Genomic DNA, 12,749 nt, shown 5'->3' with positions numbered 1-12,749 from the left:
CCACAACTGAAAGAAAATGTTAGCTGTACTTATTCTGACTTTCCCCATTTAAGTGGGTAGTTCTATTTCTAGCAGAAGGGGGGAAAACCCAATTCCTGTGCCCTATAATAAATAGCAAACATCTTATATAGTTTACTATATTTCTAACAGAAAAGATCTATGTGCTGTGAAATAAAACTGACAGTAATTGGAAAGACAATGGCATTTTTAGTAAAGTGGAAAAACAGAGTAGCCTTCTATTTAATGTGCATCCCTTAAATATATCCTGAAGAACATATGAATATATACAAATTAATTTTTCAAGCTAGGAAGAACAAGATGTGATGGGGAGGGGGCAAGCCCACAGGAAACTAATTTTTCATTTATATATTTAGCATTGTGTTGTGTGGGATGGATTCAACTTTCCTAACATCAGCTCTTCCTGTTTCAGTATCTATAAATTGACTGTGAACATGGTAACACATAAATGTGACCTCTCCAGGGCTCAAGCCTGGGCAGTGTGGATGGAGGTCATAGGCTGACCACACCACAAGTGCCCCTACTCTGCCTCACTGATGTGGTCCAAAGGAAAGCAGAGTAAGACGTTTGGCGCCAGCTTTGCTGCAGGTGTTGACAGAGTATAGGCTTACAAGGTGCCATCCAACCATCTCAGGGACTCTGGATTTGTGTCTGCTTGCGTCTTAGCTTTTTCTTCTCCTGAAGATGTCCCCTGCAAAGCAGTGGAGGTTTAGGATCAGAGTTTTCCTTTTTCTAGATGGGCTACCTTCCCTCACATGCAGAAATTGCCTTCTTCACCATTGGACCCACTATTGGTCTTGTTCTCTCAATCCACTGGAGCCTGTCTTTGCATGCAGGGGATAGACTAATTGAACAAGAGGGGGATGTAGCAAAGCAGAGTATATGTAAAGTTTAAGGGGGAAGGTATGCCCAGAACTCCTACATTCTCAAGCAGCGGTCTGTTCTCAGATACAGAGGGAGGGGAGCTGTTGAGTCCATCTTTCTCTCATCCCCACCAGAGGAGATTCCCCAGGAGTAGAGATTCAGTCTTTGAGCTCAAGCCAGAGACTGGGAGCATGGAACCTGAAGCCCTGAAAAATGCTAAGCTTTAGGCCTGATGGCTGTCTATTTTAAAAATCTTGACTCCTCATTCATGGGCATGGAATCAAGGAAGAGTAATCAAGGCACAGAAAGTTATTAGGAATTGTTTGGAGTTTGGTCTTTGTTGGGGCAAGTTCCTTGGATACAGTCAGCTGTCCATAGTCCTGCAAGGTGTACATTATACCATCTTACTTATCCTAAAGCCCAGGGAACCCAATAAAGAGTATCTTGATTTCCACCTTTCAAAGTCTCTGTCCTGAGCTATATTTCTGCCCAATTCCACAGCACTTTAAGAAGCCCTATTATACCAACAGAAAGGTTATTGTGTAGGAGGCTAGGATGTTGAGAAGCTAATGGCACAACCATTTTTATTTCAGTTTCAGGACCCAGTGTTTATTTTTCTTTCAGATGGTCATCTCAAATGAACTAAATGTTAGTGACAGAAGAGATGGGGGAGAGGGGTTTTTTGTTTGGTTTGGTTGCTTGGAAAAGACAAATTGTGCCCTTTTTGAATAGCTCTCCTCGGAAAGAAAGTAAACTACTATCTTTCTCTAAGTTTCGTTTGGAGACTTAAATCACTGAGAGGCCAATTCCACCAGATATTTTATATACGGTGGAATTCAACACCATGCTAATACAACAGTCAAAGCAAGCACTTACCCAACAAAACAATCTCCCTTTTTCTTCCCCACATGTGTTGTTCTGGGTGTTCTTCTGACCCTCTGGAACCTAATTGGGAGTTGCAAGGGGATGGAAGGGAGAAAAGTCCTGTTGTGCAAACGGGACTTGTGCTGGTTCCTGCTCTCAGGAATATTTAGTTGAATCCAGCCCTTAATAAAGTTTATAATTATTACAAAAGTCCAAAATAATAATCAACAAAAGGAGAGATTGCTAAGCACAAATGATACATCACATGGGCTTTATACGCTAGAACGTCTTTTCAGAACAGCATCTGAGATTGCAGCGCTGGGATCATCATTCACATTGGAGATAAAGACCATTCTATATTTCATACTGTACTTAATGTATCATACTGTGTTTTATGTATTTTGTTTTCTTTCCTCCTTCTCAACTGGTTATTGACTGAAACAAACAAACAAACAAACAAACAAACAAACAAACAAACAAATAATACTAGCCCATGTCAGAGGTAGAGTTCATTGGTAAATGGTTACTCCTGGAAAGAAGTTGTCTTCTAGAATTTAAGAAGAGCAAACCCTCCTCTGTTTATCTGAAAGAGAGCAGCATTTAGGGATTCACAGCATAATCCCTGTATGCAGAATGAATAAGGCAAAGGCTTTTAAATAGAATTATTGAATAAACTAACACATGTAGTTGTGTTAATGACAATCTGTACGCAGCAATAATACACAAAATACAATATAGATTATGTTGATTGCTTAATGTGTCATTTGATGCAAAAGAAAAGCTAATTCTTCCTAAATTAATTTTCACAATTACCAGCCCTGTGTTTTATCCTAATAGAATCTTTCTTGAGTGTTTGCTTCTGTAAGGATAGCATTATAACATGAAGAATGGTAAATGTCTTTGAAGGAGAAAAATTAAAAGAAAAAGGTCTACCATGGTTCAGTGATTAGGTTCATAGAATGAGGTGGGGAAAAACAAGCTGCTCCTCTCCTACAGCAATCTCATTTTATTAACTTAATTTTCTATTACTCAGCTTTTTTTATAGAAGAGGGAAACATGCAGCTGCCTTCCTAGGTACAAAACACTTTCATTTAATTTGACACAAAGCCTGATCTCATCTAGTCAGACCAAAAGTGATAGTTGCAGCATCAGCCAAAGTTTAGGCTGCATATAAACTACTTTGAATTGCAGGTACTTATAAATGAAATAGGGACGCGGGTGGCGCTGTGGGTAAAACCTCAGTGCCTAGGACTTGCCGATCACATGGTCGGCGGTTTGAATCCCCGCGGCGGGGTGCGCTCCCGTCGTTTGGTCCCAGTGCCTGCCAACCTAGCAGTTCGAAAGCACCCCCGGGTGCAAGTAGAAAAATAGGGACCGCTTACCAGCAGGAAGGTAAATGGCGTTCTGTGTGCTACGCTAGCTTGCCAGATGCAGCTTGTCACGCTGGCCACGTGACCCGGAAGTGTCTGTGGACAGCGCTGGCTCCCGGCCTATAGAGTGAGATGAGCGCACAACCCTAGAGTCTGGCAAGACTGGCCCGTACGGGCAGGGGTACCTTTACCTTTACCTATAAATGAAATACTGTATGGAGTTTCTTTCATTGCTCCTGATTTCTCTTTGCCGTACACCCTAATTTGCATTATATGTATATTTTCTGTCCTCTGCTATGTAGAATATATTCAGATATTATCAAATTCATTTTACGAAAGTTTGTTTATATTTAATTTATTTATTTATTTTACTCTATTTATAACCCATCCTTCATATAGATTCCAGGGCAGGTAACAGTAGTGTTGGGACATGGGTAGTGCTGTGGGTTAAACCACAGAGCCTAGGGCTTGCCAATCAGAAGGTCCCTGCTCCTGCCCACTTAGCAGTTCAAAAGCACGCCAAAGTGCAAGTAGATAAATAGGTAAACGGCGTTTCTGTGTACGGCTCTGGTTTGCCTAAGTGAGCTAAGTGGCTTAGTCATGCTGGCCACATGACCTGGAAGCTGTACGCCGGCTCCCTCGGCCAGTAAAGTGAGATGAGCGCCGCAACCCCAGAGTCGTCCGTGACTGGACCTAACGGTCAGGGGTCCCTTTACCTTTTAACAGTAGTGTTAAAGCAACCAACCACAGTAAAATGCAGTTCAGATAATCTAATAAAACCAACTCTATGATGATATGATTTCTAACGAAATCCAATAACAGCAGCAGAAAATGATGGGGAGAGGGCAGCTATCATTATGGAGTTCATTATCTGAGCACCAGCCTGTTCTGGCATGTAGGTTTAGACTTGGGAACGCAAGTTAGAGCCCAGGCTGCAGTAGTAGCTAGGAATCAGTTTTGCCAATTTCATCTGGTGCGCCTTCTGCAGACCTTTCTGTCAAACTTAACTGAAACGCTTCGTTTTCTCGAGGCGATTCTAGTGTACCATACTCTGCCCTTGATGATGGTTCAGAAGCTTCAGAAGTAGGATAATGCAACACCTTCTCTCCCATGGGAAGTACCTTTAGCTGGGAGTATATTACAGCAGCGCTCCAGGGTTGACATCTGCTCCCCAGTTGGTTGGGTGCAATTCAAAGTACAGGTTATGATACCCTAAATAGGTTATAGATAGAATTCAGAGGTTCTGACTCAATTAAACTTTACTCACAGCCTACCTCTTTTACCTGAGCACCCGCTTATCACACATTGTCAGTTTCTTTAAAAGCCCACATTTAATGTAAAATTATATTTATAATACTGCAAAAGAATGATACCCCATGCCGTACTCTATTTCCGCAGCATAATTTTATAAGTCTATTAACACATATATATTTTTATACTGTTATATGCATTGTTTTATGTATCCATTTATGTGCTGGTTACTTTAGGAAACCTGGAGTGCATATGCATATAATAGTGCTTATAATCGGCAATAATTGTTCAGATTTTTAGTGGGACTAGGGTGCGGGAACCAAATCCTCAATGAGATGATTATTGGGCAGGAGAAATCCATGTGGGTAAGCTTGACATCTGAAATTTGGAAAATTCCATCCCAAGTTCTAAACAGCTTGTGGCCTTCATATTTAAATACCACCTTCTTTTGTAAAGCGAAGGCCATCTCTAATATTGAGGTTCTCATTCATGTACCGAGTAAGGACGGAAAAGGCTTCTAAGCAAAATAAAGAAGGAGAAACCAAAGTACAAAAACTGGAAAGTAACAAGGCTCCCCTTACTTTGCTCTTAAAGATGGGACATTTCATTGTTGTATTAAATTGAAACAAACCTTTGATAAATTCTTATTTATTAAATCTAGGTTTCACAACGATCAAGGTTTTAGTTGTTTTTTTTTAAATTATCTGTTGCAATAAAATATAGTTCCAGCAAGTGTTCCACCCTCAAACTTTGTTGATCTGAAGGGCATGATAATAAGAAAATTAAGCTAAAGGGAATTTGAGTGCCTTAGTTCACAATCTGTGGTTTTAGAGTTTGGGTCAATTATCCATCTCAGCAAGCACTCACTTTGATACTTATATGACCGGTGGGAGCAATAGGAGGTGAAAAGAATTTTCTAAGCAATATGGGTTATTTTCCTTAGAAGAGGGATCCACTGAGAATTAAGTCTGTCTTTGGAGACTAACCTTGAGGAATGAGCAGGCAAGTGTGCATTCTGTCAGTGTTTCCTTCTGGTTGGTGTGGTACACGAATGGCATTTATGTTTTGAAACTCTGGTAATCATCACCCTCGTACTTACAGGATCGCCTCTCCTGGTATGTCCAACAGAGGACCCTAAGGTCCATGAATAATAATAGCTTAAAGGTCCCGGGCCCTAAGGAAGCCAGACTATCCTCCACTGGGGCCAGGGTTTTTTCAGTGATGGCTCTAACCTGGTGGAATGCTCTGTCCCACAAGACTAGGGCCCTGCAGGACTCGATCTCCTTCCACAGGGTCTGTAAGACAGAGCTATTCCTCCTGGCCTTCAATTTGAATTAGCCTGATCTTCTATTCCCTTTTCCACTTTCCTCTTCTATGAAGAAACCCTTTCTGGGACCTCATATTTAAATTCTTGCTGGTCTCCTTGCTGGCCCTAGTAGGACCAACTTGGCCAGTTAGCCCTGGTGATCATTTGATGTCTACTGACTGGGGTTGTTTTTTTCCGGGGGGTTTTCCCCTCCCAAAATGACCCCTGAATTTTTGAATTTTATTGATATTGATGCTGCATTTTATGTTGTACTTTGTGCTGTTTTATGCTGTTTTTAAGTCACATTCTAATCAATGTTTTATATTTGCTGTTAGCTGCCCTGAGCCTGGTTTTTAAACCAGGATGGGTGGGGTATAAATAAAAAGTATCATCATCATCATCATCATCAACTCAGCAGTGGCTGATGCTCCTTGGGGCTGGTAGGCCAGAAGGCAGGGAGGCCAACAGTAGGGGGTGCCACAGCCAATGATAGGCAGAGTTTTAAGTAAGAATGTGGGCAAGTGGAGGCTTGCTAAGGGCAACTGAGGTTGGTGCACCAATCAATCTGATATATTAGACAACACTGTCATAGCAAAAGAGATGGTCAGAATTCTGCTTTGATTCGAAAGTGGGCTGAAATCCCAATATCATTTTGAAGTCCTAACCAGATTGCAGATTCTACTCCAAGTTCACCATCTATTCTAGAATTTTGGTAGGCAACAATTATTTTTAGGTTTGTTTTTAATATTTACTGTGTGTGTGTGTGTGTGTGCGCACACACACATGTGCGTGTATGTATGTATGTATGTATGTACACCCCCCCCCCCAAATGTATACCACCTTGATTTTTTAATGGTAAGAAATAAATGCCCCAATAAATAAACATGTAGTTTATATTCTGGCATCTGTAGAAACTTTCCAGATTCCAGCTATCGCTGTACAAAGTGTTTTAAATGACAAATTTTGCTAAACTGTGCTAGAAAGTTTACTGATTGTCCATACAAGACTCCTGTAGAATTGAAGCTTTACCTGAGCTACCAAAACAATTAGTATGATGAGAGCGTTATTAGAACTGACCTTAATAATGCTAAGCCATTTTTGTGGGTAAACTGAATAAATTTAATCTGATTCAGAGAATTTATAGTAACTGTTAGTTTCAGCATGCTGTGATGGAGTTAAGAATGGACCAGAGTTGTGCTCATTTCTTGTGTGCCGCCTTCACACAAGCAGCTCTTGCTGAGTTCAGCGGAAGCAGTTAGTTATGCAGCGCTAAAAATGAATATAACCCGATGCAACCTCAATTAAGAAATTATGTGTTGATAAAACAATTGAAGCCTTCAGCTTACAGAGTGAGTATGTGATATGTTTTTAGTGCATGCAATGGAAGCTTTGTTCACAGGAAATTGTATTTTTAGAGGTATTCACAGTTCCTTTTGTAATATGCCTCTTTGGGATATGAGCTTGCCAGTTTTCTCAACCATATTATGTTCATTGGAATTCACCTGCTTTACCTCCATTTGGTCTCCTTTGTCCCCCTTTGAAGCACAAGAAACTGTGCAAGTATAATGCTTTTTGTTACTGCTTCAGCATCAACTGGATAAAGCTGCAAAGACATGGCATGTTCTAAAAGTGGCCTTAAGGACAGACTCCATTTGGGCTGAACGTTGGAGATACTGTTCATATGCTTACAAGGCAGCACTTGCTGAAGTCGCAAATGGAATCAGGGGAATGTTAGGATAAAATAAAAGGCACTTGGTGTCATTTTCTCACTTTAAGAATTTGAGTTGAGGCTAAAGCAGATAACAGTTTTTAGTCACACTAATTATTTAGTGAGTCTTGTTAACCTGGTTTCCACTTTCCATACGCTCATCACTATTTACTAACCATTTCTGAAATGCAACAGTTTTTGTGGTGCATTTTGAAAGACTCTTTTGCATTGCTCGAGCAAAACTAAAGGCCTTTCCCCGCCCCCCTTACAGTAGCTGAAAACACAGTATTCAGTAATGTGGTAGAAATTCCAGACCCACTGTATCTTATCATTTCAATTGTACAGGGACAATCCTATACAAGTTTGGCAATTTTAGTCAATGGAAGAAAAGTCCTCCCTTTGACCATTGTGGAATTTAAATGTGGATTGTGGTTTCTCATTTGCTAAATGTTTTCCCCAAATGGAATGTCTTCTCTTTGATTGGCCTTTCACCATCAATGTGATTATGTGCCATCTTAATCCTAAGCATTTATACTTGGAAATAAGGTGTGCTAAGTTCAGTGGTTGTTATTTCTAAGTATGTCTAGGACTTCAGCATTCCTATCTGTATTATGGTAAATCTGAATGAGGAAGGTCCTTAGGCATTATTTTAGTTTAGTAAGGAACAATTCGCAGTTTTAAAGTGTAAGTAAATCATTCACCACATGCTATGCAGCAGGACAATAAAGAGGTTTATTAATTAAACTGAGTGGCTGGATGGCCACCAATGACAAGTCAATGCCAAACTTTTAAAAGTTCACCTAAGATATATCTCACTTAATATATGCATGCAGTTTAGATTAGTTTGCAATGAGATGTCCTCTGGGGTTGCACAAGGATCAGCCCCGGGTCTGATGCTGTTTAACATCTTCATTAATGACTTGGAAGAAGAAGTGGGCAGCACACATCTCGAGGGAAGCATTGTGAGTGATTTATATGATAGGCTACAAATTAAAAAATGAGCTCAGCATACTAGAGAGCCTTACTGAAAAAAAGAAGAAGAAATGTTGGACACATTCAAATGCAAAGTATTATACAACGGAGAGAGAGAAAAAGATCCACATTGCAATAAAATGAAACAGGAGGGTAATGGCTTGCAGATAGCATTGCTGGGAGAAAAGTTATTAGTATAGGAAATGGCGAGCAAGCGGGGAGGGGGGACCATCGTGGCATAACAAATGGATATATAGGTTGCCGTAACGATCATTGTTCACTTAACGGTTTAATTTGTTTAGCACCAACATAATGTGAAGTGAGATGTTCATGGGGCTGGTTGTAAGCATTGGGAAAGGCTTGAGAAGCACTCGGCACCAGCCTCAAGTACACCCCGAAGTAGGATGCCAGCGAGTTTGAAAGGAGTCTGGTCGATCCGAGTGCTTCAAATCTCCCAAGTGTCATACATGCCGTTAGAGGCTGCAGTAATGATGGCAAAGTCCAGGGACTCATCTTGAGCACTTCCCACTTGGACCAGACAATTGGAGCTCTTAAGTGCTGACAGCGCCAACCATTTGCTTAGGAGAAGGAGAGCCTAAATCTAGTCCAAGCTCTTCTCCATATAGGAGACTGGGTCTTTTAAGAGCTGAGAGCAGATGTGTGCAGCTGAGTCCTTTCCAGCTGGGTCAGGGCCTGTGCCTGTAGTAGGAATAAGAAACCAGAGGCCAATTTTTCTGTGGTGTTCCCCTAACTTCGATGGAATCCTAGGGGGAAGCTTTTGGGGGAATGGGCAGTGGCCTCCTATATCACAGGGTGTTCTTTCCACCCCCTCGCTTCTTTCTAGCCTTAGTTTTTCATCCTTTGTTTCCCTCTCTATCTTTCCTTAATAGTCAGAGCTACCTGCAAGCGGCAAGTGATGTGCCCGGTGGACACAACTTGGATCCGTCAGCAAACTACAATTCCCCCAAGTTCCGATCAAGGAATCAGAGCTATATGAGAGCAGTGAGCACGCTCAGTCAGGCCAGCTGCATCAGCCAGGTTGGAAACATTTTTTATTTTATTTTCAGCCTGATTTTCTAAGCAACATCAGCAACAGGAGTTTATCATATCACCCAAGCTAGCTACCAGCTGTTTAGCAGTTGTTGTCAGCAGTTCCATGCCAGAGAATTGAAAACATGTCCAGTTACGAAGGGCTTAAACTATTTGAGATGGCCTAACGAAAAATATTTAGCCGAAACCATTTGCCTAAGTGTGGAGCTTTTCTCGTGTGCACGTGAATCACATCTTGTAGCTGAAACCACCAGAGTCTCGAGCCTCTTTGACCTGTTTCATACACTACAGTTTTTCATCTGAAGAAGTGTGCATGCACACGAAAGCTCATACCAAGAACTGACTTAGTTGGTCTTTAAGGTGCTACTGGAAGGAATTTGTTTTGTTTTGACTACAGTTTTTCAGGCAGGGATGAGGAACATGTGGTCCTCAAGATGTTCTGGACTCCAGTTCATTTCAACCCCAGCCACCATGGCCAATGGGAGGGACAGTTGTAGTTCAGCAAGACCTGGTTCTAAGGTGTGCATTTGAAATGTTCTGTATATGAACATAAAACATATAACAGTAACAACAGGTGGTTTGTCTGGAGCGAGACACACCAGTAGCCTGAGTTCGGACAACGCAACGAAACAACAGTGCGACAGCAGGACCAAAGGAGAGGCAAAGTGGCTATGATCACCTCTCTGGGGGCACACATACTCATATATTCACATACTAAACCGTGGTTTGGTTTAGCATTATGTACAAACCAGGCCACAGTATGGAAGTGGTAAACAATGGTTTGCAGATGTAGGAGTTACTTACCAAAGAGCACAAATTGGCTGCTCTGTGATGAGTATACACTTGGTGGCAAACACTGGTTTGATGTGGCACTCTCTGTGAAACTGCCCATTGAATAAGTGCCAGTGTTGCGTCTTAGTTATGAAATTTAATTGGGAGTAGCTAGCTTGCACAGTTTACATCCCACCTTTTTGAGGGTGTGAGATAGGAGGAAGTAGAATAACAGTAAGCTGCGTTTTTGTTACACTGAATTTTTTAAGAGGGGAAGCTGTGTGTGTTGTGTAGGGCAAACCTTTGGCGTATAAAGCTAATGAGTGTTAATTTGTGTGCTTCTTGTTTTTGAATGTCTGAACACCCCCCCACACACACACACACACACATTCTAGGGTAAGAAATGCAGGAAAGTCATCTAAATTGGAGCAAGGACTTCTTAGTCTATTTCATTCAATGAGCCTTCTTATGTCGCATAATCTTCTACTGATTATGATTCAGTTCTAAGGGGAAATCAGATGGCCTGTTATCATGCATGGATTGTCATCTCAGAGATTCACGGCTTGAAAAAGGCTAAGAACAGCTGTGAAATGTTCTGATTGCCTTGTGGCAGGCCCCTACAGCTCCTATACAACAAGAGAACCAGGACAAAATTGAGGCTAGCTGACAGCAGGCATAGACATTCCAGGACTGCACTTGTTCACAAGTTCATCTCTGCCAGAACTTAAAATTACTAAAGACAAGTAACTGCTTCCCAGTGCACTTTTTCCACTCCTTCCTCTCCCTGGTAGCGTAAACATCCAAACGAAACGCGGGTGGTGCTGTGGTCTAAACCACTGAGCCTCTTGGGCTTGCCGATCAGAAGGTTGGCTGTTTGAATCCCTGTGACGGAGTGAGCTCCCATTGCTCTGTCCCAGCTCCTGCCAACCTAGCAGTTTGAAAGCATGCCAGTGCAAGTAGATAAATAGGTACCACTGCGGCGGGAAGGTAAATGGCATTTCTGTACGCTCTGGTTCCGTCACGGTCCTCCGTGCACAAGAAGCAGTTTAGTCATGCTGGCTACATGACCTGGAAAGCTGTCTGTGGACAAACACCGGCTCCCTCGGCCTGAAAGTGAGATGAGTGCTACAACCCCAGAGTTGTCTGTAACTGGACCCAACCATCCTTAAACATCCAAGATGAGATTGCCATACTCTGAAATTCCTTGACCGAAATCATTTTCTTCTGCAAGGAGCCGCCAACGGAAGCATCTCACCACACATTTCATACTATAAACCATGCCAGAGAGAGTGGAAGAGGAGGCGCGAGCTGCTGTTTATCTTCAGCAAAGTCCAGTCCAGTAGAGGAGTGTCCCACTTCTGTACTTTGTCTTAGCACTAGGCAGTGTTGTTCCTCTAGGACAGCTTTCCCCCAACCTAAGTAAGTGAGCTGCCGATGTTTTGCGCTACAGCTCCTGTCTGCTCCAGACTATTTGGACAGCATCATGTTGGTCAAGGAAATTAAGTGTATTAAGAGAATGCTATGTCCTCGTTGCTCCTGGTTCCTGCTGCATATTCTCTTCCCCCACTTAAGCCAGTGCAGAAGAACAAAGGAGAATGTGAGCCCAGAGCCATGCAAGTTTTTCAGGTGGACATAAAAAGGGGGCTATGCTCCTTGCCAGCAAGTTGAATTTATAAGTAGGAAATAAGACAATCATAAGTATGAACTGCATTATCCCATCTTTCTTTCCTAATATTGTTTGCACAAGGCTATTCAGAATGAGAATGTTTGTCTTTCCAGAGAACATTAGTTAATGTAATTTGATTAGAAATGAAATAATTATTACAAGGGCCAGAACTAACTGTTTTCAGAACAACTTAATTCTGGAAGTGTATTTATGGGAAATGGTACTATCAGGCTTTCGGTGCAATCAGAGGCTATTTGCCAGAAATTATTTGTTTAATCTAAAAATACATACTTTGTCAGCTGGACTTTTGCCCCTCTTTAGCCACTTCACAGGGTAGCTTTGTGTGGGGTTGGAGGCAATACAGCCACAAGTGTTATGGGCACATACTCTGGAGAGCAAATGCAGTTTCTGTCAACTGCCAATCTCTTTTGGCAAATTGGCACTTTGGAATTTTGATAGAAGGCCAGGACAGCATGCCTTCTGTCCACCCTGCTGTGGGTCAGCCTACTCCCACCCACAGACAGAAAGAGGGAAAGCACAAGAAACAAACACATTTAGCTTTTCTAAGGTGTCAGTTCCAGTGAAATTAAAATGGATTCCCTTAAATTTGCTTGATTTTCCAGGGGGGAGGGCGGGAATCAGCAAATTGAAATTTGCAGTGGTTTCAGGAAATGTCACAGATTCAGTGCTTGGTAGCACCACAAAAACTTTGATCCAAATCATGGGTAATCGTGGTTTTTACACAGGATGCCAAAATCAACAACAAATCACAAAATGCATCTGGGTGCACAGATTCGGCGGTGGTTTGGGAAGGGATACCTTGTGAGGGAATTATGAGGATCCATAAGGATTAACTTCACCATGGATCAAGTGCACTTCAAAGCACACTGGATCCTTGATTTAATCAGT

At 41.8% G+C, this 12,749-nt stretch overlaps 1 protein-coding gene across 10 annotated transcripts in view; it reads left to right on the top strand.

Moving 5' to 3' along the window:
• The window catches only part of DLGAP2 (DLG associated protein 2), a 412,887-nt gene that overhangs the window by 340,714 nt on the left and 59,424 nt on the right, over positions 1-12,749 (top strand). For all 10 annotated transcript variants that reach the window (XM_081856886.1, XM_081856887.1, XM_081856883.1 and 7 more), the window contains one exon: positions 9,244-9,391. In XM_081856886.1, the coding sequence (XP_081713012.1) occupies positions 9,244-9,391 (148 nt within the window). The remainder of the gene's footprint in view (positions 1-9,243; positions 9,392-12,749) is intronic.

This window comes from Podarcis erhardii (assembly GCF_964252035.2).
Source record: "Podarcis erhardii genome assembly, chromosome: 3".
Taxonomy (NCBI): Eukaryota; Metazoa; Chordata; class Lepidosauria; order Squamata; family Lacertidae; genus Podarcis; species Podarcis erhardii.
The sequence above is the reverse complement of the archived record's forward strand: the minus strand, read 5'-3'. Positions and strand labels throughout refer to the sequence as shown.